General features: G+C 44.8%; 3 protein-coding genes across 8 annotated transcripts in view; 2 read left to right on the top strand and 1 right to left on the bottom strand.

Moving 5' to 3' along the window:
- LOC132591588 (zinc finger protein 91-like) overlaps window positions 1-24271 on the bottom strand; it is a 34709-nt gene that overhangs the window by 5273 nt on the left and 5165 nt on the right. The gene's annotated exons all lie outside the window — the stretch shown is intronic.
- LOC132591116 (zinc finger protein 883-like) lies at window positions 1772-8117 on the top strand. 3 transcript variants are annotated; one of them, XM_060270698.1, is made up of 3 exons: window positions 2426-2606; window positions 3597-3794; window positions 3976-8117. In XM_060270698.1, the coding sequence occupies exon 3, from the start codon at window positions 4034-4036 to the stop codon at window positions 5840-5842; it is 1809 nt and encodes a 602-aa protein (XP_060126681.1). In that variant the 5' UTR covers window positions 2426-2606; window positions 3597-3794; window positions 3976-4033; the 3' UTR covers window positions 5843-8117. The 3 variants fall into 3 exon arrangements, with proteins under 3 accessions (XP_060126679.1, XP_060126681.1, XP_060126680.1); XM_060270696.1 differs by lacking the exon at window positions 2426-2606 and adding an exon at window positions 1772-1866 and having other exon boundaries at window positions 3597-8117; XM_060270697.1 differs by having other exon boundaries at window positions 3597-8117.
- Window positions 10302-19218, top strand: LOC118081172 (zinc finger protein 883-like). Of its 4 annotated transcripts, none has more exons than XM_035107450.2 (3): window positions 10302-10346; window positions 11016-11204; window positions 13368-19218. In XM_035107450.2, exons 2-3 carry the CDS (start codon window positions 11171-11173, stop codon window positions 15470-15472), a joined length of 2139 nt encoding a protein of 712 aa, XP_034963341.2. In that variant the 5' UTR covers window positions 10302-10346; window positions 11016-11170; the 3' UTR covers window positions 15473-19218. The 4 variants fall into 4 exon arrangements, 3 of the variants coding, with proteins under 3 accessions (XP_034963341.2, XP_034963342.2, XP_060126425.1); XR_009557024.1 differs by lacking the exon at window positions 10302-10346 and having other exon boundaries at window positions 10359-11204; window positions 13368-17808; window positions 18224-19217; XM_035107451.2 differs by lacking the exon at window positions 11016-11204.

The raw sequence follows: 24271 nt of genomic DNA on the forward strand, positions 1-24271 counted from the left end.
GCTGATGGAAGGCACTCCGAGCCACTGAAGTATCCACACCTTCCATAACTATTAATGAAGGTGAAAAGGATCCTTACCCTGAGAGGTCACCATCTCATGAACCTCCACCATGACTTCCTTGTACAGAGCTCTCTGTAGGGCCCAGTTGTCGTCAGTGAAATGCAAGGACACCTCCTCAAAGCTCACTGATCCCTGGAAGGACAAAACAAATGCCTTTCTTAAAGACACTCCAAGGCAAGGTGTGGAAACCATCTCCCCTCAGCTCCCACTCTGATGACAAAAAGGGGCAACTGGAGATTTTACCTTCAGTGTTTGTTTTTTAATAAGACATTAAAATCTGGATAACTAAATCTAAGACTGGAAAAAACGAGTGTTTTGTCCCACCCAACACTCCCTCCTTCCTCCCCTTTCTTAGGTTTGTAAAGACCAAAAATGCTGCCCAGGCTTTATGCATACTGGTTTCTAAATTGGTTTGTGAATTTTAGTTTTGTTCTAGCAACCATTGGATCACTGTGCCACTTAAGAGACCATTTCAATCAGGTGTTTAGAAATATTGAAAATAAAATTACTACAGCTGCAGATGGCCAGTTATATCCCCAGGGGCCCACCTTTTTTAAAGCCCTAAACAGCCTTCTGGCAGCAGTTCCCTCCCTGCGAGAAGTGAGGTTAGAGGGAACCAGGCAAAGCTTTCTCTGTAGTGGCGCCCGCCCTTTGGAATGCCCTCCCACCAGGTGTCAAGGAAATAAACAACTATCTGACTTTTAGAAGACATCTGAAGGCAGCGTATGAATGAATGAATAAAATGTATTATTATTATTATTATTATTATTATTATTATTATTATTATTCCTCCTTCTCCCTGGCTGGCAGGAGACTCTCCTGACTCTCTGATAACTCCCTGCCATTCCTCCCCATTTCCTCCCATGCGGCCTTTGCTGGGCGATACTTCTGGTTTCTCTGGACAGAGGAGCGTGAGAAAAGGCAGCAGGATGAGGCCAGAGGCCGGTGAAGGCCAGCGAGCAGCGTCGCTTCGGCCTCCCGCTTCCCCTCTCAGGAGAAGACGACATTTCCCTGTAACCTCTTAGTTCCCCCCAGGAGGGACGTGGCTCCATTCCTTTTGCGCCTCTTTCTACCGGCGTGACCCTCCCTCTCGCCCCCCAATTCCGCCCCTTGATCTGCCGACTCCCCCCAGTTACCCGCCTCCAGTGAGGACAGCCGCCGGCAGGCCCAGCATCTCCCCGGGGAAACGGAACAGGAAGCGGAAGCTCCTCCTTTCCCGCCTGTCTTCCGTTCCGCTCTAGGAACGGCAGCCCCGTCGCTGCTGTTAACCGTTTCGGAGCCTCTTGGTTGCTCCGGGCAGAGAGCGAGCAGAGGCTCCCGTTTGTTCTCTTGGACTCCGAAGCAACAAAAGGGCAAAAATATTGTTTAGAAAGAAATTAAACTTCGTATTCCAAAAAAACACATCGCCTATTTTTTATGTGTTGAGGGGTGTGTGTGTGTGTGTGTGTGTGTGTGTGTGTGTTTGCACATCTGAAGGCAATCCTGTTTAGGAAAGTTTTTTTATGTTTTATCGTGTTTTTAATTAATATTCTGTTGGGAGCCGCCCAGAGTGGCTGATGGGCGGGGTATAAATAAAAATGATGATGATGATGATGATGATGCACGGCTCCAGCCAGTAGAGGGCAGGTGGGGAGACCGGCAGATCGCCCGTGGAAAAATGCGCTTTGCACTTTCCTTGGAATCCCACCAAAACTCCTCCTCTTCCTCCCTCCTTCCCTCCCTTTCTCTCTCAATCTCTCTCTTTTTATGCAAGATCCGTGGCGTAGGTATGAAATCTGCAGCCGTCCTTGCAAATATAAATAAACTGTAAGTAAGGAGCCTCCCTCCCCCTTTTTCAATAGGGTCTCGCCGCGTTTTGACATTTGAATGGATGAGACAGAACTGGGGAACTGGGTGGATGCCGCTTCCAAATTTGAAACTCGGCTGCAAACCATCAACCAGCCAAGGATAAAACCTCAAGAATCTTGAGTTCAGACCATCGGTTACCCGTTCACCTCGCTCAGCGTTGCCTGCGCGGACTGGCAGCGGCTCTCCTGTATTTTCGTGTGTGTGTGTGTGTGTGTGTGTGTGTGTGTGTGTGTGTGTGTGTGTGCCCATGATCTGATCTGATCCTTTTGCATGCAAAGTTTGTCCCTCTTTGCCCATGATCTATGGTCTCTTCCGTTGCAAACGAAGCGAGATTCCCTCGGCGTTCAAAAGGGCGAGCTGCTTCAGTAGGAGCGGAGGAAACTGACTTCCACCCCTTGGCTCAACTAGTATTGGCTGCACTGGCCGGCAGGGGCTGTCCCAAACCCCCATTCAGCCGAGTGCAGAGTGCCTTTGAATGCAAAGGAGATCCCCCCAACAGGAAGGAAGGAGGAGGAATGGAATGCAGAGCAGGGGAGGGGGCTTTGGGGTGGAAGAAAAATTCCCTATTTAGAGGGATCATTTCTCTTGATACCTTGGCTTTCTCCTTCTCCTCCTTCTTCCCCTTTCATTATTATTATAATTATTCCTGGGCGAAGGTTTGAATTTGGTTTTAGAGGCCCTACCTGATTGGATTTACGGTAAGAAAAGAAGTTTAAAAAACTAAAGCCATTTCCAAGGTCTCTCCCCCTCCCTCACCGCCTTCCGCAGCAGAGACTAAAAGGCTAAAAATAACTTTCTTCTTTGTCGAAAAATATTTAAATAATTGTTCAGTAGCACCTTAGAGACCAACGACCAGCTAAGTTTGTTAGTTGGTCTCTAAGGTGCTACTGGACATTTAAAAAAAATTTTTTTTACTACATCAGACCAACAGAATCTTTCTTCTTTGGTGGAAAGCTGTAATTGCATCTTTGAATTTTTATTTTTCATTTTTGAATTTTTAATTTTTTTTGGGGGGGGGGTAAGAAGGGAGAAAATAAAGACATAGGAAAAATTATGTTTGAGGGGGGGATTTTTTTAAAAAGGAATGCCAACAGGCACTGGCTTTAAGTGAAAAATTATGCCCTTATTAATACAAACATCTGGAAATCCCAAAGGGACTGCAAGGTTGTAGCTCCCAGATATGGTATTTTATACCCCCTGAACTAACATATATTCATGAGCTAATCGGTCACATAATTACAACACCTTTTCCCACAACAGTCACAACCCACCCATATGATTTCAACCAACTAGGAATTATTATTACTATTAATTAAATTTGTATACCCCCCTATAAGCGCAGGTCTCAGGGCAGAATCCGTTAGCTCTTCTTACAAACGCTCCCTAACTTCTCATTAATTACAGTATTATTATTATTTTAAGCTAATGTGCTGTTACCTATTTATTTTTCAGTGTCCTGTTTGTTATTTACTGTATTCAGTTAGATGCATACCAACATTGCTTTCATTATCTGTGAATAGTATAGCAGTCATACTAGTGTCCTAAGCCGTTTTCGCGCAGTGAGGAAAGGGGAGAAAACTGAATTAAGGGAGGCAGCTAATTAGCCTTTATCCCTAACATGATCCTTGATTTCTGGTTCAAACTCCTGATGTGGTGTTTTGTTTTGTTTTTTTAATCCTTCTATGCAGTGGATGGGCAGGAGAGTGAGAATTATCAGGAGCTGCTGCTTTGGGAAGAAGCAAGTATAACATGAAGAAACAAATATTTAAAAATCAGCAGGAATTAAAAGAGGAGTGGAATACATTTTGTGCTCCACAGAAAGGAGAACACCATATAAATGAGAAGATCGAAGGAGGAGCTTCAGTTGCAGTCCTGCCCTAAGGATAGTAAGAGTTTCCACACTGGAAGAATGCTTATAAATGCATGAATGGTGCAAAGAGTTTCAGTTGTAGTGAAAACCATACTTCACATCAAACTGTAGAGTAAGGGAAGAAAGAGGAATCTTTACTTCCTTTTTGAAATCTTTGAACTCCTAGGATACCCACCTTCTTTTCGTTTTTCCCATAGCAGCTGATTTCTGACATTCTTCTGAAGTGACATTGCGGAAAAACAGGTCGGAAGAGAGATGGCTGGGAAAAAAAGGGGTCGAAAGAGGAACGAGGGAAACCAGGGGAAGAAAACCTCTACTTCTCAGAGCACCGATGTCCGCAAACTCCCTTTTCCACAAGGCCACAAAGGAAGAAGGGAAAAGTGCCCAGACTGTGGGAAGACATTCAGATCTAAATCACATTTAAATAGACACTGCAAAATCCACACAAGGGGGGAGATATATAAATGTGAGGAGTGTGGAAAGAGCTTCAGTGAAAGGGGAGACCTTACTTCACATCGGAGAACTCACAGACGTGAGAAGCGATATGAATGTGTGGAGTGTGAAAAGAGCTTCAATTGTATCAAAACCCTCACTGTACATCAAAGAACTCACACAGGGGAGAAGCCATATCAATGTTTGGAGTGTGGAAAGAGCTTCAGTCAAACAGGAGCCCTTACCAGCCATCAAAGAACCCACACAGGGGAGAAGCCATATGATTGTATGGAGTGCGGGAAGAGCTTCAGAGATACTGGAAAACTTGCTGTGCACCTAAGAACCCACACAGGGCTGAAGCCATATGAATGTATGGAGTGTGGAAAATGCTTCTGTCAGAAAGGAGGCCTTACTGTCCATCAAAGAACACACACAGGGGAGAAACCATATGAATGCCTGGTGTGTGGAAAGTGCTTCTGTCAGAAAGGAGGCCTTACTGTCCATCAAAGAACACACACAGGGGAGAAACCATATGAATGCATGGAGTGTGGGAAGAGCTTCAGTCAACAGGGACACTTTATTTCACATCAAAGAACACACAAGGGGGAGAAACCATATAAATGTAAGGAATGTGGAAAGAGCTTCTCTCATACTTTAGGACTTAACAGACATCAAATAATCCATACAGCAGCAAATCCCTGTGAATGTGTGGAGTGTGGAAAGAAGTTCAGAAACAGTAGCTATCTAACTAGACATTTAAGAACACACACAGGGCTAAAACCATATAAATGTTTGGAATGTGGAAAGAATTTCGGCCATAGTGGAAGCCTTGTTCTCCATCAAAGAATCCATACAGGGGAGAAACCATATAAATGTATGGAGTGTGGGAAGAACTTCCGTTGTAGTGGAAGCCTTACTTCCCATCAGAGAAGTCATACAGGGGAGAAGCCGTATGTGTGTGTGGTATGCAGAAAGAGGTTCAAGTGTAGTGGCCATCTTTTTCAGCATAAAATAGTTCACGCAGGTTTGAAGCCATATGAATGCGATAAGTGTGGGAAATGCTTCACTCAGAGAGGAAGCCTTAATGTACATCAAAGAAGCCACACAGGGGAGAAACCTTATGAATGCACACAGTGTGGAAAGAGCTTCAGTGAGAGAAAATATCTTACTGTACATCTAAGAATCCACACAGGGGAGAAACCATATAAATGTGTTGAGTGTGGAAGGAGCTTTAGAGTTAGCGGCTCACTTTCTCTGCATCGAAGAACCCACACAGGGGAGAAGCCATTTAAATGTGAGGAGTGTGGAAAGAGCTTCACTATGAAAGGAAACCTAACTACGCATGAAAGAATCCATGCAGGCGTGAAACCATTTCAATGTGTGGAATGTGGAAGGTGCTTCGGTTGTAGCGGAAGCCTTACTAAGCATCAAAGAACTCACACAGGGGAGAAGCCATATCAGTGTATGGAGTGTGGAAAGCGCTTCATTCAATCAGGAGCCCTTACCACCCATCAAAGCATCCACACAGGGGAGAAGCCGTATGAATGCAAGGAGTGTGGAAAGAGCTTTTGTTTTAAATCAAACCTTACTCAACATCAAAGAAACCACGAAGGGAAGAAACTATTTACATGAGAGTGTGATTAAATCCCTTTCTTATTAAGGCCTCTTTTTTTTTAAAAAAAAGTATTTTTATTAAAGCTTTAAAAAAGAGATACAAAGATTAGTATCCAATTATCTTTTTAAAATACAAAAAGGCAAAAGAAATAGGAAAAGGGAGGGATTCTAATTCCTTGCTTGTCAGCTATATCTAAACAATTATTCAAAACTTTCACTCCAAGGTAAACACCTGGTATATTTTCCATAAACGCGTATACTGTACTGTTCAATCTCCAAACCTAGATATCACAAGTTCATCCACCCCCCCACAAAAAGCCCATAAGGGGTTTCCAATAATTATTAATTAACAATGATTTTTCTGTGATTAAGTACGTCAGCTTCGCCATCTCAGCCAAGTCCAGTAATTTCCACAACACTTCCTCCATAGCAAGTAATGTTAAATATTTCCATCTTTCTGTATAATAAAAGTCTTGCCGCCATATTCATGTATTCAAATAATCGTCCACAATCATTTTCTAATTGCATATCCGTTAGTCCTGAAAGGAAAAGATCTTGCTTCAATTGAACATTAGCTTTTTAAATCTTCTGCATCAATTTACTGTATATATTTGTATTTCTTAGCTTTTGTACATTTTGTTAGGGGGGGAACCAAGAGACTAAGTCTTACAGCAACGCTTTGATACTAGGCTGAAAATGGTCAATACAGATGTAATTGTGCTGAAAGAGATTCCCCTGAAGATATTGACTAATTATTTTTACAGGTAAACTGAAGCAGAAAGGAATCTAGCTTAGATGGGACATACCAGAGGGAGTAATTTTTACTTTTGAAGAACAAATATTTACAGACAAATTTACTGTAAATCTGAAATTGAATAAACACAAATACAAAAGAGACAATACAAGATGGGGTCAGAAAATCACAGCAATCACAACAGAAAGTGGAGGTTGAAGATACAAAGTTGGGTGATAAAGAAACACGGGAAAAGGTATAAACTATTTGAATAAAAAAGAACCTAGGTGAGGACTAACAGGACTGAAGAAAAGAGAGTGAGCTGTTTTATATATATATTCTCAACTCTGTTGAAACTTTCTGGTGAACAAGGTAAGTATGTTGGACAAACTTTGGTTGTAGACCTCCATGCCCCAAATGAAGAAAAAACAGCATTTTATTAATGTGTTGCTTTACTTTGGTTTACTTTGGCTACTGGGGTTGATAAGGTTGAAATATTACCTTAGATTTTTTTCAGATCACAATCCAGTTATACTGACTTTTAAAAAGAAAAAATGGTTTCTTTAGATGGTGACTCAATGAAATGTAGCTGCAACAGGAAAAGGTTGTATAGGACTGCAAACAGAAGCTAAAATAATTATTTGAGAATAATTCAGGTATAAGGATACAAATGGTTGGGGATGCAAGCAAACTTTTTGTACAGCACAATTTTTTACTCGAAAGATGAGAAAATTATAAAGATTTAAAATGGAACTTTCAAGCTGCATACCTTTGCTGATGCTCATTATGCAGTGACAGACTGGCTTCAATTAAAATTAAATGTTTAATTTAGATAGGCAAAATGGTTTTATGAACCAGAGTTCACAATTTGAAAGGGATCTGATAGAAAAGGCGGATAAAAAGACAGTATAGACCAAAGAACGGCAGACAATAAGCATGTTGTTGCAAAACTGTATAAGCATTTGTTGAAATCTGAAACTCAAGAAGAAGTTAAATAAGGCATGCATGATTAAATGGGCAAAAGATTGTTATAATATACAGGTGGAACAGGGGCAACATGTGGACCAAAGGATCAAAATTCACACTGTATTCTGATCTTAAAAGAGAAATTTTATAAAATGAGGTTTTGGAAGTTAGAAAGGAGTTCCAAATGTTTGTTGGAAGTTTGAAAAATATGAAGTGACATTTTACTATGCTTGGTGGACATGCAAAAAAGCTTAATAAGACTACTTTGAGCCAATTTGGTGACCCTGCAGGGCTGTTGTGTTCAAGTCAGCAACAAAGGGGGTTGGAGAGCCAGGCTGTCCTAGGCTCCCCTCCTTCATGACAGAAGCGAACGCAAACAGAGAGTAGCCAGACATTGTTATACTGCAGGGGACCCAGCAGTGGAAATCTTTTCGAGACAAAATTATTGGGAGGAGAGTGGCTGGGGGCACAAGTTTGCATAGGGGGCTCAAAACCTTGTGGAGTTGCCATGCTTGTAATTAATAAATGTCCACTTGTTATTAATAAAATTTTGATAGATCCTAAAGGGACGTATTCAGTGCTTTTTATCTGGGGGGACCCTTAAACATTTTGTGAATCTAAGTTTGGCCTCATTGAGGGGCAGTATTTCAACATGAGTAGGAAAATGAGACCAAAATAAAAATAAAAACTATTTTATTTCCAAAATAAAAACTTAGTTGGTCTTTAAGGTGCTACTGAAGGAATTTTTTTATTTTACTTCGATCCAGACCAACACGGCTACCTACCTGTAACCAGGAAAATGAGAGTACTCCTTAACCTTTTTTTTGGGGGGGGGAGCAGTGGAAATATGTGCATGTATAAATGGAACACCATTGACTGAACAACTTGCCTTTTGCAAGTTTACTCCTGGATCTCTGAGCATATCAATTTTTCAAAGAACACTCTGCAAGTGTTACAATCCTTTCCGACCGGTACTATCATCTTAGGAGGTGACTCAAATGTTTGTTGCAATCGGGCCATGGGCAGCAGTGGCTGTTGTTCCTGAATCATCCAGCGAGAGTCAACTGAATGATCTGTCTTTGACCTCATGGACATGTGCTGAGTGCTACACCCCACAAAAGACTTTCCACACACACTCCGCACAAAGGTTCATAATTCTTACTCTTGTATCGAGCATTATCTTTTACAGAAAGCATTATGGGAGAGAGTGCAAGATGAGGAACTAGATCTCATCATTGTATCTGAGCCTGCTCCAATCTCTTTTTTCTCTGTCAATTAAATATTTCACTAGAAGTAGGGATGCCAGTGGCCCTGTGGGGCTTGCCGATCAGAAGGTCAGTGGTTCAATCCCCACAACGGAGTGAGCTCCTGTTCTGTCCCTGCTCCTGCCAACCTAGCAGTTCGAAAGCATACCAGCGCAAGTAGATAAATAGGTGACGGGAAGGTAAATGTCGTTTCCATACGCTCAGGTTTCCACTGTGGTGTTCTGTTGCACCAGAAGCGGTTTAGTCCTGCTGGCCACATGACCCAGAAAGATGTTTGGACAAACGCCGGCTGCCTTGGCCTGAAAGCGAGATGAGTGCCGCAACCTTATAGTCGCCATGGACTGGACTTGACCATTCAGGGGTCCTTTACCTTTACCTTTTTACTTATTTACTAGAAGCATTTGCCTGCCTAGAGAGGGGTTTTTATTATACTATACATAAGTCCAAGGTTCTGGACAAAGCATTTATGCGTTTAACTAAACACTTCTATTCGAGCTCATCAGAAATACTTCGTGTCAATGGCCATAATTTCACATTTAAAAAGAAAAACCAAAAAGCTCCACCTCTTTTGTGCAGAACTGCTCCTGCACCTCCAGCTGTATTGAAAATAAATTTAAAATTGCTATGGCAGGGAGAGGGGAAGAGAGGAAGCAGGAGTGTTTTAATACCGGTAGTTGTTAATAATAATAATAATAATAATAATAATAATAATAAATTATTTCTTTTTTTTATTCAAGTGACTCAAATCCTTGTCTGGCTTAAAGCTACACGCATATTTTTCAAATTTTTTGACTTCCGTTTTGGGCAAATCTAGAACATCACAAAACGTATTTCAAATAATAATTTTATAAAAAATTGCATGTGTGCAGTGAAACAAATCCCCACAACGGACCTAGGTTTCCTGGCTTACAGCGGCCCTGACACCTTCGTTTTTAAATGTCTGACTGCTCCTCCGTGCAAATCTGATACACAAGTATCTAGAAGAGCAATCCACTAAAATGAATGGTCCGGACTGAAGCAGAGCTCTCTCCCCCCCCCCCCCAGGAGGACCCGGGCTGCGCAATCCCAGACTCCCTGCTGGTTTGAGGTTGCGATTGTTTCACTGATGATTTGTTAAATTATTTCATATGATTGATGTTGTATTTGGGATGTTCTATCTTGTTATTCAATGCTTGTAAGCAGCTTTGGGATTCGTTTGAATTGAAAGTGGCACAGAAATATAATTCAATCAAATGAATGAAATCCACCCCAAGGGAGCTTTGAATGGAAGCGGGAGCGCGGCGCCACCTGCAGGCTGGGAGCCGCCACTACAAGCAAGGAAGTAATAATACCGCCCTTCTTTCCCCTCCCCTTCCAGTCAGCGCGGAGCAGCTGGACGTTCCAAGTCCTCCCTTCGCGGTGGCTGCTGGGAGTCGTAGTTTCCTTCCTCCACCGGGACGGTGAGATTCCGTGGCAGCCGCGCTCGGCGGCACTGGCTTTCCCGTCATGCCTTGGGGCGAGAGCGAAAGAGGCGCGCAGGGCGTCGGACGAGAAGGACGACGGCCGAGCGGCGCTTGAGGTAGGCGCAGCCGGGTGGGGGGCGGAGGTTTCTGGAGGCCGCAAAGGGGGCCTTGGGGGCCACTCTGCCTTCATAGGGATGGTGATGGGGGTGAGAAGGGAGGGAGGAAAACCCCGTCGCTGAATCGGACCAGTGGTCCAGCTAGCTCAGTATTGCCTGCGTGGGCTGGCAGCAGCTCCCCCTGATGGCGGGCCCAGGGCTCTTCCCAGCCCAACAGGGGATGGAGCCCGGGACCTTCTGCATACCAAGCAGCTGCTCTGCCCGTGAGCTTCCTCCCTCCCCCCGAAGCGCAGGAATCTGCCTCCCACTGAATCTTGCAAAGGAGGCGACTAGAGTCGCACAAGGATTGGGATATGGAGGTTTTCACAAAGCTTCCTGCGCCTCAGTCCATTGTTCAGAGCAACAGTGTTGCCCACACGGACTGGCAGCGGCCCTCCAGGGTCTTCTTCCCCAGCAAAACCTGGAGGTGAACTCAGGACCTTCTGCATGCAAAGCAGGTGCTCTGCCACTGAGCCACTGCCCTCCCCCAAGATGCGCAGATGTCCTGATTTATCTGGTTAAATATATTTTTAAAAAATGGTACACAGCTGCTGTAGGAGTGGACTTTAAAGAAAAGCAGAGCGTTTTCATTGTGGTGGCTCTTTTCTGCCCCTTTTTACCACTCTGCAGTATCCTCCTTGAGATGCAGGAGTCCGTGAGAGGAAGGCTCCTTCTTTTCTTGCTTTCGAGGTCCTGTGATCTTTGTGGAGGTGGCTGTGCACTTTTCCACAGAGGAGGAGTGGGCTCTGCTTTATCCAGGCCAGAGGGCCCTGCACAGGGAAGTTATGGAGGAGAATTGTGGAAATATGGATTCTGTGGGTAAGGCTCCTTCTTTTTCTTGGCTGAGTTACTGAAAGCAGGGAAAATTGGTGATTTTAAAAATTATCTGTATGAAGACCCTCCTGCAGCCATGCCACAATCCTTTCTGACTCAGGATTTAGAAAATCCTGAGGGGTAGGAAAAAGAGGGTAATTTATTGTCCATTATGTTCCAGACCACCCTGACCTTTCTGTGTAACAAAGGACTTGTTGTTTAGTCGTTTAGTCATGTCCGACTCTTCGTGACCCCATGGACCAGAGTACGCCAGGCACTCCTGTCTTCCACTGTCTCCCACAGTTTGGTCAAACTCATGTTCGTAGCTTCGAGAACACTGTCCAACCATCTCGTCCTCTGTCTTCCCCTTCTCCTAGTGCCCTCCATCTTTCCCAACATCAAGGTCTTTTCCAAGGATTCTTCTCTTCTCATGAGGTGGCCAAAGTATTGGAGCCAACAAAGGACTAGAGTGGTCCAAAATGGATTGAATGATAAATTTTTCCTTTTTGCTGCTCTATGCTTTCTTTAAAACCCTTTCCCCAGTTGTTTAGGGTCCCCTGTTTTATTTGCACTACAGTCACTCCCTACCCCCTCTGCCTATCCGAAGGATTGTCAGAAGCCCAGAATTTCTCTTGCTTTCAGAGACCGCCTGTCACCTTTGATCCACTCTTGTTTGTAAGTTTTGCTTCCTCCAGGAAGTGCTGCTTCTTACACTCCCCCTGCCTTCCTTAACATAGGTTCCCTGACTTAAAAAATCCCTTCATTCAGCCTGTTCTTGAAGGTTTCCTGTCCCCCAGACCTCCCTCCCTTACCACCCCCTTTTAATTCTGTTTTCCTTCCTCTATGGGGTAAAACCAGTATGTTGTAGTGGTTGGAGTGTCTGACTAGAACAGGCACTGGCAACCTTGGCCCACCAGATGTTTTGGAACTACAATTCCCATCATCCCTGACCACTAGTCCTGTTAGCTCAGGATCATGGGAGTTGTAGTCCCAAAACACCTGGCGGGCCGAGGTTGCCTATACCTAGACTAGAACCCGGGAGACCAGGGTTCAAATCACAACTCGGCCAGGAAACTCACTACCATGTTTTCCCCAAAATAAGACACTGTCTTATATTTATTTTTCCTCAAGAAGACCACTATGACTTATTTTCAGGGGATGTCTTTTTTTTTTATTACGCATCCAGCGTCGCCTCTTCCTTGGTGCCCTCCAGAACTCCGCCTATCACTGTGTCTTATTTTCAGGGTATGCGCAAATGCTTAGAAATCCTGCTACGGCTTATTTTATGGGTATGTCTTATTTTCGGGGAAACAGGGTAGAATGAGTTTCTTGGGACTGTCTCTCATCACAGGGTTGTTGGGGTTAATTGAGGTCAGGAAGAGACGAGTATGGCACCTGGAACTCCATGAAGAAAAAGCTGGAAGAAAAATACAATAAATAAAGAAAAGCTTCCACCAGACTTTTCCTCTGCCATTCTCTGTCTCACACTGCTCTCTCTTCCCCCTCTTCCTCTTGTCTCCTTCACCCTCTGTATTTTTCTCTTGCTGAATCTCTACTTTTCACCCTCTATGTTTCTAGCTCCCCTCTACTTGTTTTCTCTTAGTTGTGACACCCTTGGAAAGTGGAGCCAGCTGCTATTTTTTTATCCTGCTGTGAGTATTTCTCAGTTATGACCAGGCACCCCCAAACTTCAGCCCTCCAGATGTTTTGGACTACAATTCCCATCACCCCTGACCACTGGTCCTGTTAGCTAGGGATCATGGGAGTTGTAGGCCAAAACATCTGGAGGGCCGCAGTTTGGGGGTGCCTGGTTAGGAGGACTATATTGCCAGGTAATCAATCTTGCTTGCAGATGCAGAGCCAGACCTGAGACCCAATGCTGTTTTAATACAGGCAATCCTTGTTTTGCATGGGGATTACGTTCTACGTCTCCGTACACATTGGCGTAAAGTGTTCTGCCCCGCCCCCCTTCTGCTGTTTTAGGGTCACTTCCTGGTTTGGGATGTGCACAATTGTGTGTACTGTAAATCGGTCATTACCTGTATATTGCAGGATCTACCTCCCCACTGTCTTTCCCATTCTGTTGGTCACATAGTATGTGGCTGGTATTGTTTAGGGAATTAGGGAAGCTGTTCCTCCCTGATCAGGTTTCCCTTTGTATTCCTGCAGGTGATCAGAAGGAGAGCAACAAAGAGGATGGGCAGCAGAGAATGAAAACTGAAGCAGAAGAGAATTTGAGGGAGAAAGCTGTTGTTCCAGAAGGCACTGGCTTCGGTGAAATTGTGATGGCAGAAGAATGTCACACAGGAAAGAAACAGGCAAAAAACCCCCGAGGTACAAGAGCCTTAACTAGGATATCAAGCCTTTGGAATCTTAGAAGATTGCATGAAGGGGAGAAACCATTTAAATGTTCAGAATGTGGAAGGAGCTTCAACTACAGGAAGCATCTCATTGTGCATGAAAGAATCCACACAGGTGAGAAACCATATAAATGCACAGAATGTGGAAAGAGCTTCACTCAAAGCAGTACCCTTTTTAATCATCGAAGGATCCATACAGGAGAGAAACCGTTTGAATGCTCAGAGTGTGGAAAGAGCTTCACTAGCAGCAGCAGTCTTTCATATCACCAACGAGTCCACACTGAAGAGAAACCTTATAAATGTTTTCATTGCGAAAAGAACTTCAGCCAGAGGAGTGAGCTTCTTTCTCATCAGAGAATCCACACAGGGGAGAAACCTTATAAATGCTCAGAGTGTGGGAAGAGTTTTACTCACAGCAGTAGCCTTTCTTACCATCAAAGGGCTCATAAAGGAGAAAAACCATATAAATGTTCTGAGTGTGGAAAGAGTTTCTGTCAGAGCAGTGGCCTCATCTCTCATCAAAGAATCCACACAGAAGAAAAACCATACAAATGCTCAGTGTGCGGAAAGAACTTCACTCATAACAATAGCCTTTGTAAACATAAAAGAATCCATACAGGAGAGAAACCTTATTCATGCTCAGAGTGTGGAAAGAGCTTCACTAATAGTAGTAGCCTTTCTTATCATGAAAGAACCCACACAGGAGAGAAGCCGTATAAATGTTTTCACTGTGGAAAGAGCTTCAGCCAGAGCAACCACCTTCTTTCTCATCAAAGAATCCATACAAGAGAAAAACTGTATAAATGCTCAGAGTGTGGAAAGAGCTTTACTCATAGCAGTAGCCTTTCTTACCATCAAAAAACGCACACAGGAGACAAACCGTTTAAATGTTCTGAGTGTGGAAAGAGTTTTTTCCAGAGCTATGGCCTTCTTTATCATCAAAGAATCCACACTGGAGGAAAACCATATAAATGCCTGGTGTGTGGCAAAAACTTCAGTCATAGCAGTAGTCTTTCTAGTCATCAGAGGCTTCACACAGGAGAGAAACCGTATAAATGTTCAGAGTGCGGAAAGAGCTTCACTAATACTAGTAGCCTTTCTTACCATCAAAAAATTCATATAGGAGAGAAACCATTTAAATGTTGTGAGTGTGGAAAGAGTTTCTGTCAGAGCTATGACCTGCTTAATCATCAAAGAATCCACACTGGAGTGAAACCATATATATGCTCAGTGTGTGGCAAGAACTTCACTCATAGCAGTAGCCTGTCTAATCATCAGAGACTCCATACAGGCGAGAAACCATTTAAATGTTCAGAATGTGGGAAAAGCTTTAGTCATAACAGTCACCTGACTTACCATCAAAATACCCATTCAAGTGAAAAAATCTTCAAATGCTCAGTGTGTGGAAAGAGCTTCAGTTGCAGCCAAACCTTAGCAATACACCACAGACTACATACAGGAGAGAAAGCGTTTACATGTTCAGAGTGTGGAAAGAGCTTCAACCAGAAGACTCACCTCACTAACCATCAACGGACCCATACGGGAGAGAAACCATATAAATGCTTAGACTGTGGGAAGAGCTTCAGCCGAAGCAATACACTCTCTAATCATCAGAGGCTCCACACAGGAGAGAAACCATATAAATGCTCGGAGTGTGGGAAGAGCTTCGCTCAGAGCAGTGGCCTTTCTTCCCATCAAAGAATCCACGCAGGAGAGAAATCACATAAATGCTTAGAGTGTGGGAAGAGCTTCACTAATAGTGTTAGCCTTTCTTATCATCAGAGAATCCACACAGAAGAGAAATCGTATACATCAGGGATCCTTTTGGGCTCTGGGAGCCAGATCATTATCTGGGCCCACCAAGAGGGCCAAACAGGACAGGTCGGTGGAACAAACCACCTGTCAATCACATGATGTTGCATGACTGGCAGGTGGCTTGCTGCACTCGCCAGTCAAAATCCCTTGCAGTGTTCCCTGGTGGCGCCATCAGGCATTTGGGAGCCATGCACAAGGAGCATTGCAAGCACTTTGCTCCAAGCACAGGGCCAGCAAAGTGCCTCTTTCTTTCCTCCCTATCAGCTGTTGGGAAGAGGAGAAACAAGCCTGTGTTTTGCAGGTCCCGACCCGCCATGCATCAGTTGCTAAGCAGAGGGTTACATCCTGTTTTGGCTGCACTCGCCCATTCCATCATGGGGACAGGCCTGTGCAGCCAAGGCAGAATGGAATCCTGCTTTCCTGCCCATCGGCTTATGTCAAGTGCTCTGGTGTGCTTGGCTGAAATGAAGGAGGAAAGACCTTGTTGGAACATGGTGTGCACAGTGGAGCACTCGTGGGGCTCAGATCACGACCCTGGTTCGCCCATAAACGGAATTGGGCACCCAAAAATGTTCAGCCTACTAGTCGGTTTAGCTTGACTACAGCATTCACAACGGGATTATATGATCCCTGGTAGGGCACCAAGATTAGACCAGGTGACTCTTTGTTGAAAATAGGTCTCTGATGAATATACCCTGTTGATTTGGGGTGGCTGCATTTGTTGCATCACCTGTGTCAGTCAGTGAAGCAGTGCCAGAATATCTGCCACCTTGCCTGTTTCATGCAAATGATTCTGCACTCCCCTACAGATTATAATTGCTGAAATCACCAGTTTGCTACTGCAAAAGGTCAATGGTGCGTCTGTTTTTACATATATTTGAGCTCAAAGAGTCACTAACTGGAATTTTTGAACCTCATTCCCATTCAACTACCACCTTACTGTTTTTCCTTTGACTATTAGTCATCTAAGATTTAGTCCACAATCAATCTGTTAGCTTTTACAGGGCCACAAGACTCAATATTTTTCTTGTCCAATCAATCAATAAGGAATCCAAGTGCACACTGAATTTCAAAAGAGGGCAGGAGGCCTGGGTTGTTTTGTTGTGGTGGTGTGTAAAGATGAATAGGTTTTGCTATACATGCACTCGTAGTGATGTGAAAAATGAAAAAGTAAAACAGAAATGTTACTAGTTATTTGACAGAAAGTACTTAAGTGATGTTTTGCTGTCTTTGCCCAGGATTTCCTTCTGTAGAATATTTCACAGGAACGGTTTCCCACATATCCTGCTCTTCCTCTTTTTGAGCCTGGAAATAACATCTAAGCCTTGTGTCCAAACATAGCTATTCTCCAGGGTTTCAGGCAGAAGACATTGCCAGCCCTGTTTGGAAAGCCCAGGGGTTGTACCTGAGTCTGTCTGCAGAGAAATCAGTTGCTCTCCTATAGCCCCTCTCCAAAGGACTCTGCCTTACACGATATCAGACCGCTGATCTATCTAGCTATGTATTGACTACACTGGCTGGCAGCAGCACTCCAAGGTTTTTTAACAGAGGTCCTGTGCTCAAGGACTGGTGTGGGCAGGATTCCTGCATTGCTGGGGTTGGAGTGTGTTGCTAGAGTGGTGCATGCTCTAGTTATCTCCCGCTTGGACTACTGCAATGCGCTCTACGTGGGGCTACCTTTGAAGGTGACCCAGAAACTGCAACTAATGCAGATTGTGACTACCAGACTGGTGACTGGGAGCAGCTGCCGAGACCACATAACACCAATCCTGAAAGACCTACACTGGCTCCCAGTACGTTTCTGAGCACAAGTTAAAGTGTTGGTGCTGACCTTTAAAGCCCTAAACGGCCTCACCCCAGTATACCTGAAGGAGCGTCTCCACCCCCATCGCTCAGCCCAGACACTGAGGTCCAGCTCTGAGGGCCTTCTGGTGGTTCCCTCCCTGCGAGAAGTGAGGATACAGGAAACTAGACAGAGGGCTGTGGAACGCCTCCCATCGGATGTCCAGGAAATAAACAACCAACTGACTTTTAGAAGACATCTGAAGGCAGCCCTGTTTAGGGAAGTTTATAATGTTTGATGTTGTGTTGTGTTTTTAATATTCTGTTGGGAGCTGCCCAAGTGGCTGGGGAGCCCAACCAGATGGGTGGGGTATAAGTAATAAATTGTTGTTGTTGTTGTTGTTGGACTAGATGACTGTCGGGGTCCCTTCCAACTCTACAATTCTGTGATTCTACCACTGATCGAACCATGAGCCTTCTGCATCCAGAAGCATGTGCTCTGCCACTGAGCATCCTCAGAGCTCTCTCAGCCGGAGCCATAACTAAAGAAAACATGAAAGATGGTGTTGCTAACACAGAACAATAGAGTTGGATATCTTCCAGCATGGAGACGTCAAGGTCCAGGGCTGAAGCAATTCATGTTGATATTAAAGGTAAAGGGGCCCCTGACCATCAGGTCCACTTGTGTCCGACTCTGGGGTTGCGGCGCTCATCTCACTCTATCGGCCGAGGGAGCCGGCATTTGTCCACAGACAGCTTCCGGGTCATGTTGCCAGGATGAGAAAGCTGCTTCTGGCGAACCAGAGCAGCGCACGGAAACGCCGTTTACCTTCCCGCTGGAGTGGTCCCTATTTATCTACTTGCACTTTGATGTGCTTTCAAACTGCTAGGTTGGCAGGAGCTGGGACCGAGCAACGGGAGCTCACCCTGTTGCAGGGATTCGAACCGCCGGCCTTCTAATCAGCAAGCCCTAAACTCTGTGGTTTAACCCACAGCGCCACCTGGGTCCCTCATGTTGTTATTACCTCCTCTGCCCAAAGACAGCAGTTTGTTCTTTTTTTGTTGCAGCATTATTCTTGGAAGTACAACCGGAAATTCTTCTGAGTATGAGTTCAGGGGTTCATTCCCTGACTGGTCATAGAACTGTTGAGCTGGAAGGGACCCTGGGAATCATCCAGTCCAACCCCATGCAATACAGGAAGGTAGCTGTCCCATATGAGGATTGAACCTGCTACCTTCGCGGAATGGGAAAGGGTTCTGAAGGAGCTTCCCCCTGTGTAGGCCTGACCTAACAAAGACAAACCTCTTCACACGTTACTCCTGTTTTGGTCAAATTTTACCTCAGTAAAGGCTCCTTTCTCTCTGGACTCGTGCCTGCTTTATTCCGGTCACTGCTGGGGCAGCATTATGATAAATTCAACAGTGTAAACAAGTTTTGATGGATGCAATAATGGAATACTGAATGGTTTAGTTTTTGTAAAATAGGCAGGGGGATTTAGGATATGCAAAATGAACCATGGAAAGAGAAGGGAAGCCATTGATATCTTAAGAGGGTGGGGTGTGCTCCGTGCTCGCGCGCACACAGTAATGTTAACATGCCAGGGGAGCAGGGACACCCTGAAAAAATAATCCAGTGCTTGGAGTCTGAAATACCTCCTTTGGCAGCATGATTTGTTAATAAATGCCACCGCCCCCAAAATCAGTTTAGCAACCTCTGGCTGCCTGCTTTTGTGTTAACCTGCTGCAACAGGGCACGTTTGACCTAAGTGGGTTTCAGGGATGTGATGTGTGGCTAATTCTTGGCTTCTGGCTCTAGGCTGGCTTTGTCTTCCTTACGGTTATATCCCACCCATCTGGCTGGGTTTCCTCAGCCATTCTGGGCGGCTTACAAGAGGAAAATAAATAAAATAATCTATTAAACATTTAAAGCCTCCCTAAACAGGGCTGCCTTCAGGTGTCTTCTAAAAATCTGGTAGCTGTTTTTCTCTCTGACATCTGATGGGAGGGCGTTCCACAGGGCTGGCACCACCACCGAGAAGGCCCTCTGCCTGGTTCCCTGCAACTTGGCTTCTCGCAATGAGGGAACCACCAGAAGGCCCTCGCAGTGTCCGGGCAGAACGATGGGGGTGGAGACGCTCCTTCAGGTATACTGGACCGAAGGGCTTTAAAGGTCAGCACCAACACTTTGAACTGTGCTCGGAAACGTACTGGGAGCCAATGTCTGACTAACATATTGCAAAGCTAGGGAACTTAGTGTGACCTTGGGCTAGTCACACTTCTTTGAAGTCTCTCAGCCCCACCCACCTCACAGGGTGTCTGTTGTGGGGGGGAGGGGAAAGGAGATTGTTAGCCGCTTTGAGACTCCTTCGGGTAGTGATAAAGCGGGATATCAAATCCAAACTCTTCTTCTTTCAGGCCAGAGGGGTTGCGTCCCCCAGTGGGAAGCCCCACAGCAGGCAACTCTTCTCTCCTACAGTTTCCAGCACATGGTATTCAGAAGCACAGGGCCTTGAAACATATGCAGGTAGAACGTAGTGGTTCCTGCCCACAGGCTTACGATTGTCATGGCACTAAAGGAACCCGGGGGGAAGAGGAAAAAGACAAACAAAGCCCAAAGCTGCTTACAAGCATTAAACAACAACAAGATAGAACATAGCACAACATCCCAAATACAACATCAATCATACAAAATAATTAAACAAATCATCAGTGAAACAATCGCAATCTCAAGCCAGCAGGGAGGCTGTGGATTGTGCAGCCCGGGTCTTTTCTATGACAATTGAAACTCACAAGGACATATTTTAAAGGTCTAAGAGCCTATATTTCCATGCTATATTTAGCTGCATATTTTCCCTCACCAATGAAGAATCACAGGCCCCAAAGAGACCTTTATATATCATCAAATCTCAACCCTGCCAATTCTATAATAGTGTATGAATGCCACAAAAGATGTCAGATACCATAAGGTGCACTGCAGTATGGTGCACTGGCTAGAATATTGAACCCGGGTTCAAATCCCCACTCGACCATGAAGCCCACTAGGTGCCCTTGAGCAGGCCACCACTTCTCAGCCTGAAGTGCCTCGCAAGGTTGTTGTGAGGGTGAAATGGAGCAGAGGGTGTACACCGCCCTGAGTGGATTGGTAGAAAGGCAGGATATACCGGTAAATGAATAAACAAAGGAGTACATATTGGACCAACAAAAGGGTAGAATGTAATAAACTAAACTGGCATACATAGCTGAATATACGGTATAGAGCATGTTACAGGTAGGTAGCCGTGCTGGTCTGGCGTAGTCGAAACAAAATTTTAAAAAATCCTTCCAGTAGCACCTTAGAGACCAACTACCTACCGTAAAGTTTGTCATTGGTATGAGCTTTCGTGTGCATGCACACGAAAGCTCATACCAATGACAAACTTAGTTGGTCTCTAAGGTGCCGCTGGAAGGAATTATTTTTTTAATTTTTTGTTTAAACTTACGGTAGTTGATCTCTAAGGTGCTACTGGATCTTTTATTTTTATTTTTAGAGCATGGGACTATTGATCTCAGGGTTATGGATTTGAGCCCCACAGGGGGGGGGAGGACTGCATTGCAGGGGGTTGGACTGGATGACCCTTTTGGTCTCCCAACTCTATAATTCTATGATACAGTACTGTATGATCAGGGAGCAGAATCAGAAGATGAGCCTCTATAGCCAGGGACATTCCAAGCAAACGTCGTATGTATGTATGTATGTATGTATGTATGTATGTATGTATGTATGTTTGAGTGTTTTTAAAGGTATAGCTAACGGACCCCTGGATGGTTCAGTCCAGTCGAATTCGACTTTGGGTATAAGGCCCTTAACAACTTGGGGACCAGTTGAGCTGTGAGATTGTGCCCCACATGTGCCCCATACGACCGCTTCAGAATCTGTGCTGCCCCCCCCCCACAGGTGCCACCATCATCCAGGCCACTTGGGATGAAGAGGTCAGGGCGCTTGGGAGATTCGGCCCGGAGCGTAAGGGCAGTGGGAGGGAGGAAGATGAGGGAGGAAACATTAGGCCACATTAGGCACACCGTCCATTGGAAGTGCTATGACAACGCTTTGAACAGGAATGGCTTCCCCTCAGGGTCTCTGGGAACTGTAGGTGGTTAAGGGGAAGGAGAGTTGTTAGGAGGGTTAGGGTTAGCGGTAGGGGTAGGGGTAGGGGTAGGGTTAGGGTTCCCTTCTTGCCAGGGAACTCTGGGAATTGTAGCTTTAGTTTAGGGTTAGGGTTTAGGGTTAGGGTTAGTTAGGCACTCTGGAGATTGTAGCTCTGGGAGGGGAACAGGGGGACTCCTAACAACTCTCAGCACCCTATTCAAACTTTAGCTCCCATATTCTTTGGGGGAAGAAGCCATGAGCGTCTAAAGCGGCTTCATAGCACTTTAAATGGTGTGGATGTGGCCCTGTCCTCCCTCACCCCACTGCCTCTTATAATTAAGAAATCAAAAGGATTTCCCCATTCAAATCTCTTGGGAACAGGAAGGAGGACTTTGTATCTCATGCCATTTTGGGTGGTTTTCCAACGCTTGATTGTTGAGATCATACGACCATTTCATTTGGAAAAGTATTTACTCAAGATTATTATTTTTTCTTAAAACCTTTGAATGTGTTTGAAATGTGTTTGCGTGTGCCGAGAATGATTCCACTTGAAAGCAATGCCCTTAGATCACAGAATCATGGAATTGCAGAGTTAAAAGGAGTTCCAGTCCAACCCCCTGCAGGAATCTTTTGCCCCACATGGGGCTCAAAGCGGCCCTGAGATTAAGAGTCTTGTGCTCTATCCAATGAGCTATATGGATTGATCTAAACAACAAACACCATTCTTTTATTAATTTATTTATTAATTAATTACAGTGGTGAAAAATAAAAGGTGTAGGAAATCAAATGATTGTTGCCTTTTCATTGTTTTGTTGTTTAGTCGTGTCCGACTCTTCGTGACCCCATGGACCATAGCACGCCAGGCACTCCTGTCTTGCACTGCCTCCCGCAGTTCGGTCAAACTCATGTTTGTAGCTTCGAGAACACTGTCCAACCATCTCGTCCTCTGTCGTCCCCTTCTCCTAGTGCCCTCAATCTTTCCCAACATCAGGGTCTTTTCCAAGGATTCTTCTCTTATGAGGTGGCCAAAGTACTGGAGCCTCAGCTTCACGATCTGTCCTTCCAGTGAGCTTTCATTGTTTAAGGATGCTTTATTAAGACTTTGGATTAAACACGCTTAACCTAGACACGCAGAGGTTGCATATACAGTGGAACCTCGGTTTATGAACACCTCAGTTTACAAATTTTCGGTTTACGAATGCCGCGGACCCATCTGGAACGGATTTATTCACTTTCCATTACTTTCAATGGGAAAGTTTGCTTCAGTTTATGAACGCTTCAGTTTATGAACAGACTTCCAGAACCAATTACACCCATGCTTCGGGTTAAGTACGCTTCAGGATGAGTACTCCGCAGACCCGTCTGGAATGGATTAATCTACTTTCCATTACTTTCAATGGGAAAGTTCGCTTCAGTTTATGAACGCTTCAGTTTAAGTACTCCGCCGACCATCTGGAACAGATTAATCCACTTTCCATTACTTTCAATGGGAAAGTTCGCTTCAGTTTATGAACAGACCTCCGGAACCAATTGTGTTCATAAACCGAGGTACCACTGTACCTTTGATAGGTGGTTAACATTTGACTTAAGAAATTGGCTTGAGCCTGACTCATGGTTAGAGCATGAAAAGTAGGGCAGATTGCGGTCAGCACATATGCATAAGGGGGCTTATGACCATATTGTACGGCATTCCAATTTGGATACGTGCATTCAACAGAGAAGTTGAACAAATTCAAGCCACTTTCCTTCGCAAGATCCTTGGTGCCCCTAAATGCGTACCATAAGTTATCTAACCTTATGTGCCGAAACCGGTCGACATCTGATGGAAACCAACGCATGGCTCATTACAAGCAAAGACCTGGCTGAAAGTATATTACAGAACAACATCAAATACCTTTTCAACTTCTATGCTTGAAGGCCACACTTCATCTAAATGGTATAGAGCAGGCATCCCCAAACTGCGGCCCTCCAGATGTTTTGGCCTACAACTCCCATGATCCCTAGCTAACAGGACCAGTGGTCGGGGAAGATGGGAATTGTAGTGCAAAACATCTGGGGGGGCCGAAGTTTGGGGGTGCCTGTATACAGCAATTCAGGACAAAATACGCAGTTCGGGTATTGCTCTGGAGAGCCTCAAAGTATGTGATGAAAGCTACATACTCTAAACAATCAAGCAGCGGCTTTATGAACATAAAAAACAGGCCTCGTCTCCTCACACTCAAGAGACCCTGTTCTCCGGAGGCCCTAGGCATAACTACTTTTTATGGATTTTGTGCCAATTACCTAAAAGACTAAATGCTTTCCCCTCCACAGTGACCACAGGTAGATACTCACAAATTCCTTATCAAGTCCTGTGTGCCTGCACTCTGGGAGTACCAGACTCACCGGACCATCTTCTCCTGGACTGCCCTTTGCATAGCAGACTCTGCAAACAGATGTGAGCAAGATGCCGGACCTGTGATGCATGGCTCCGAGAGAAAGCCAAATGACGTTCCTCCTAGCTGACAGGGACAAGGACGTGGCTTCCTTTTCTCTCTCCATCCTACCCGAAGGGGTTCTTAATGAATCATCCCTCTAGGGCAGGCACCCCCAAACTTCGGCCCTCCAGATGTTTTGGACTACAATTCCCATCTTCCCCGACCACTGGTCCTGTTAGCTAGGGATCATGGGAGTTGTAGGCCAAAACATCTGGAGGGCCGCAGTTTGGGGATGCCAGCTCTAGGGAACAGACAGCGTGAAGCAGAACAATCGAGTGCCTTGTGACCCTCGACAGCCTCATTTTTAAATCTATCCCACCGACTTCAAATATCTTAACTTTAAATGTCAATAAAGGTATTGCATTGCATTGCATTGTATAATGATTAACATGGGAAGTGGAATGATAAAATGTTAATGGGGCGGATGCAATAGAATTCTTATAACACCATAGAAAGTTTCATTAAGGGGAAAAAAATTAAAAGGAAGGGCCAGTACCCATTGTTGAATGTCTT

Source organism: Zootoca vivipara, chromosome 2 (assembly GCF_963506605.1).
Source record: "Zootoca vivipara chromosome 2, rZooViv1.1, whole genome shotgun sequence".
NCBI classification, from domain to species: domain Eukaryota; kingdom Metazoa; phylum Chordata; class Lepidosauria; order Squamata; family Lacertidae; genus Zootoca; species Zootoca vivipara.

Excerpts from the sequence above, each read along its gene's own strand:
- LOC132591116 (XM_060270696.1), top strand. The coding sequence starts at position 4,034 with ATGGCTGGGAAAAAAAGGGGTCGAAAGAGGAACGAGGGAAACCAGGGG.
- LOC118081172 (XM_035107450.2), top strand. The coding sequence starts at position 11,171 with ATGGAGGAGAATTGTGGAAATATGGATTCTGTGG. Across the intron at positions 11,205-13,367 it reads TGGAAATATGGATTCTGTGG|GTGATCAGAAGGAGAGCAAC; the intron begins GTAAGGCTCCTT and ends GTATTCCTGCAG.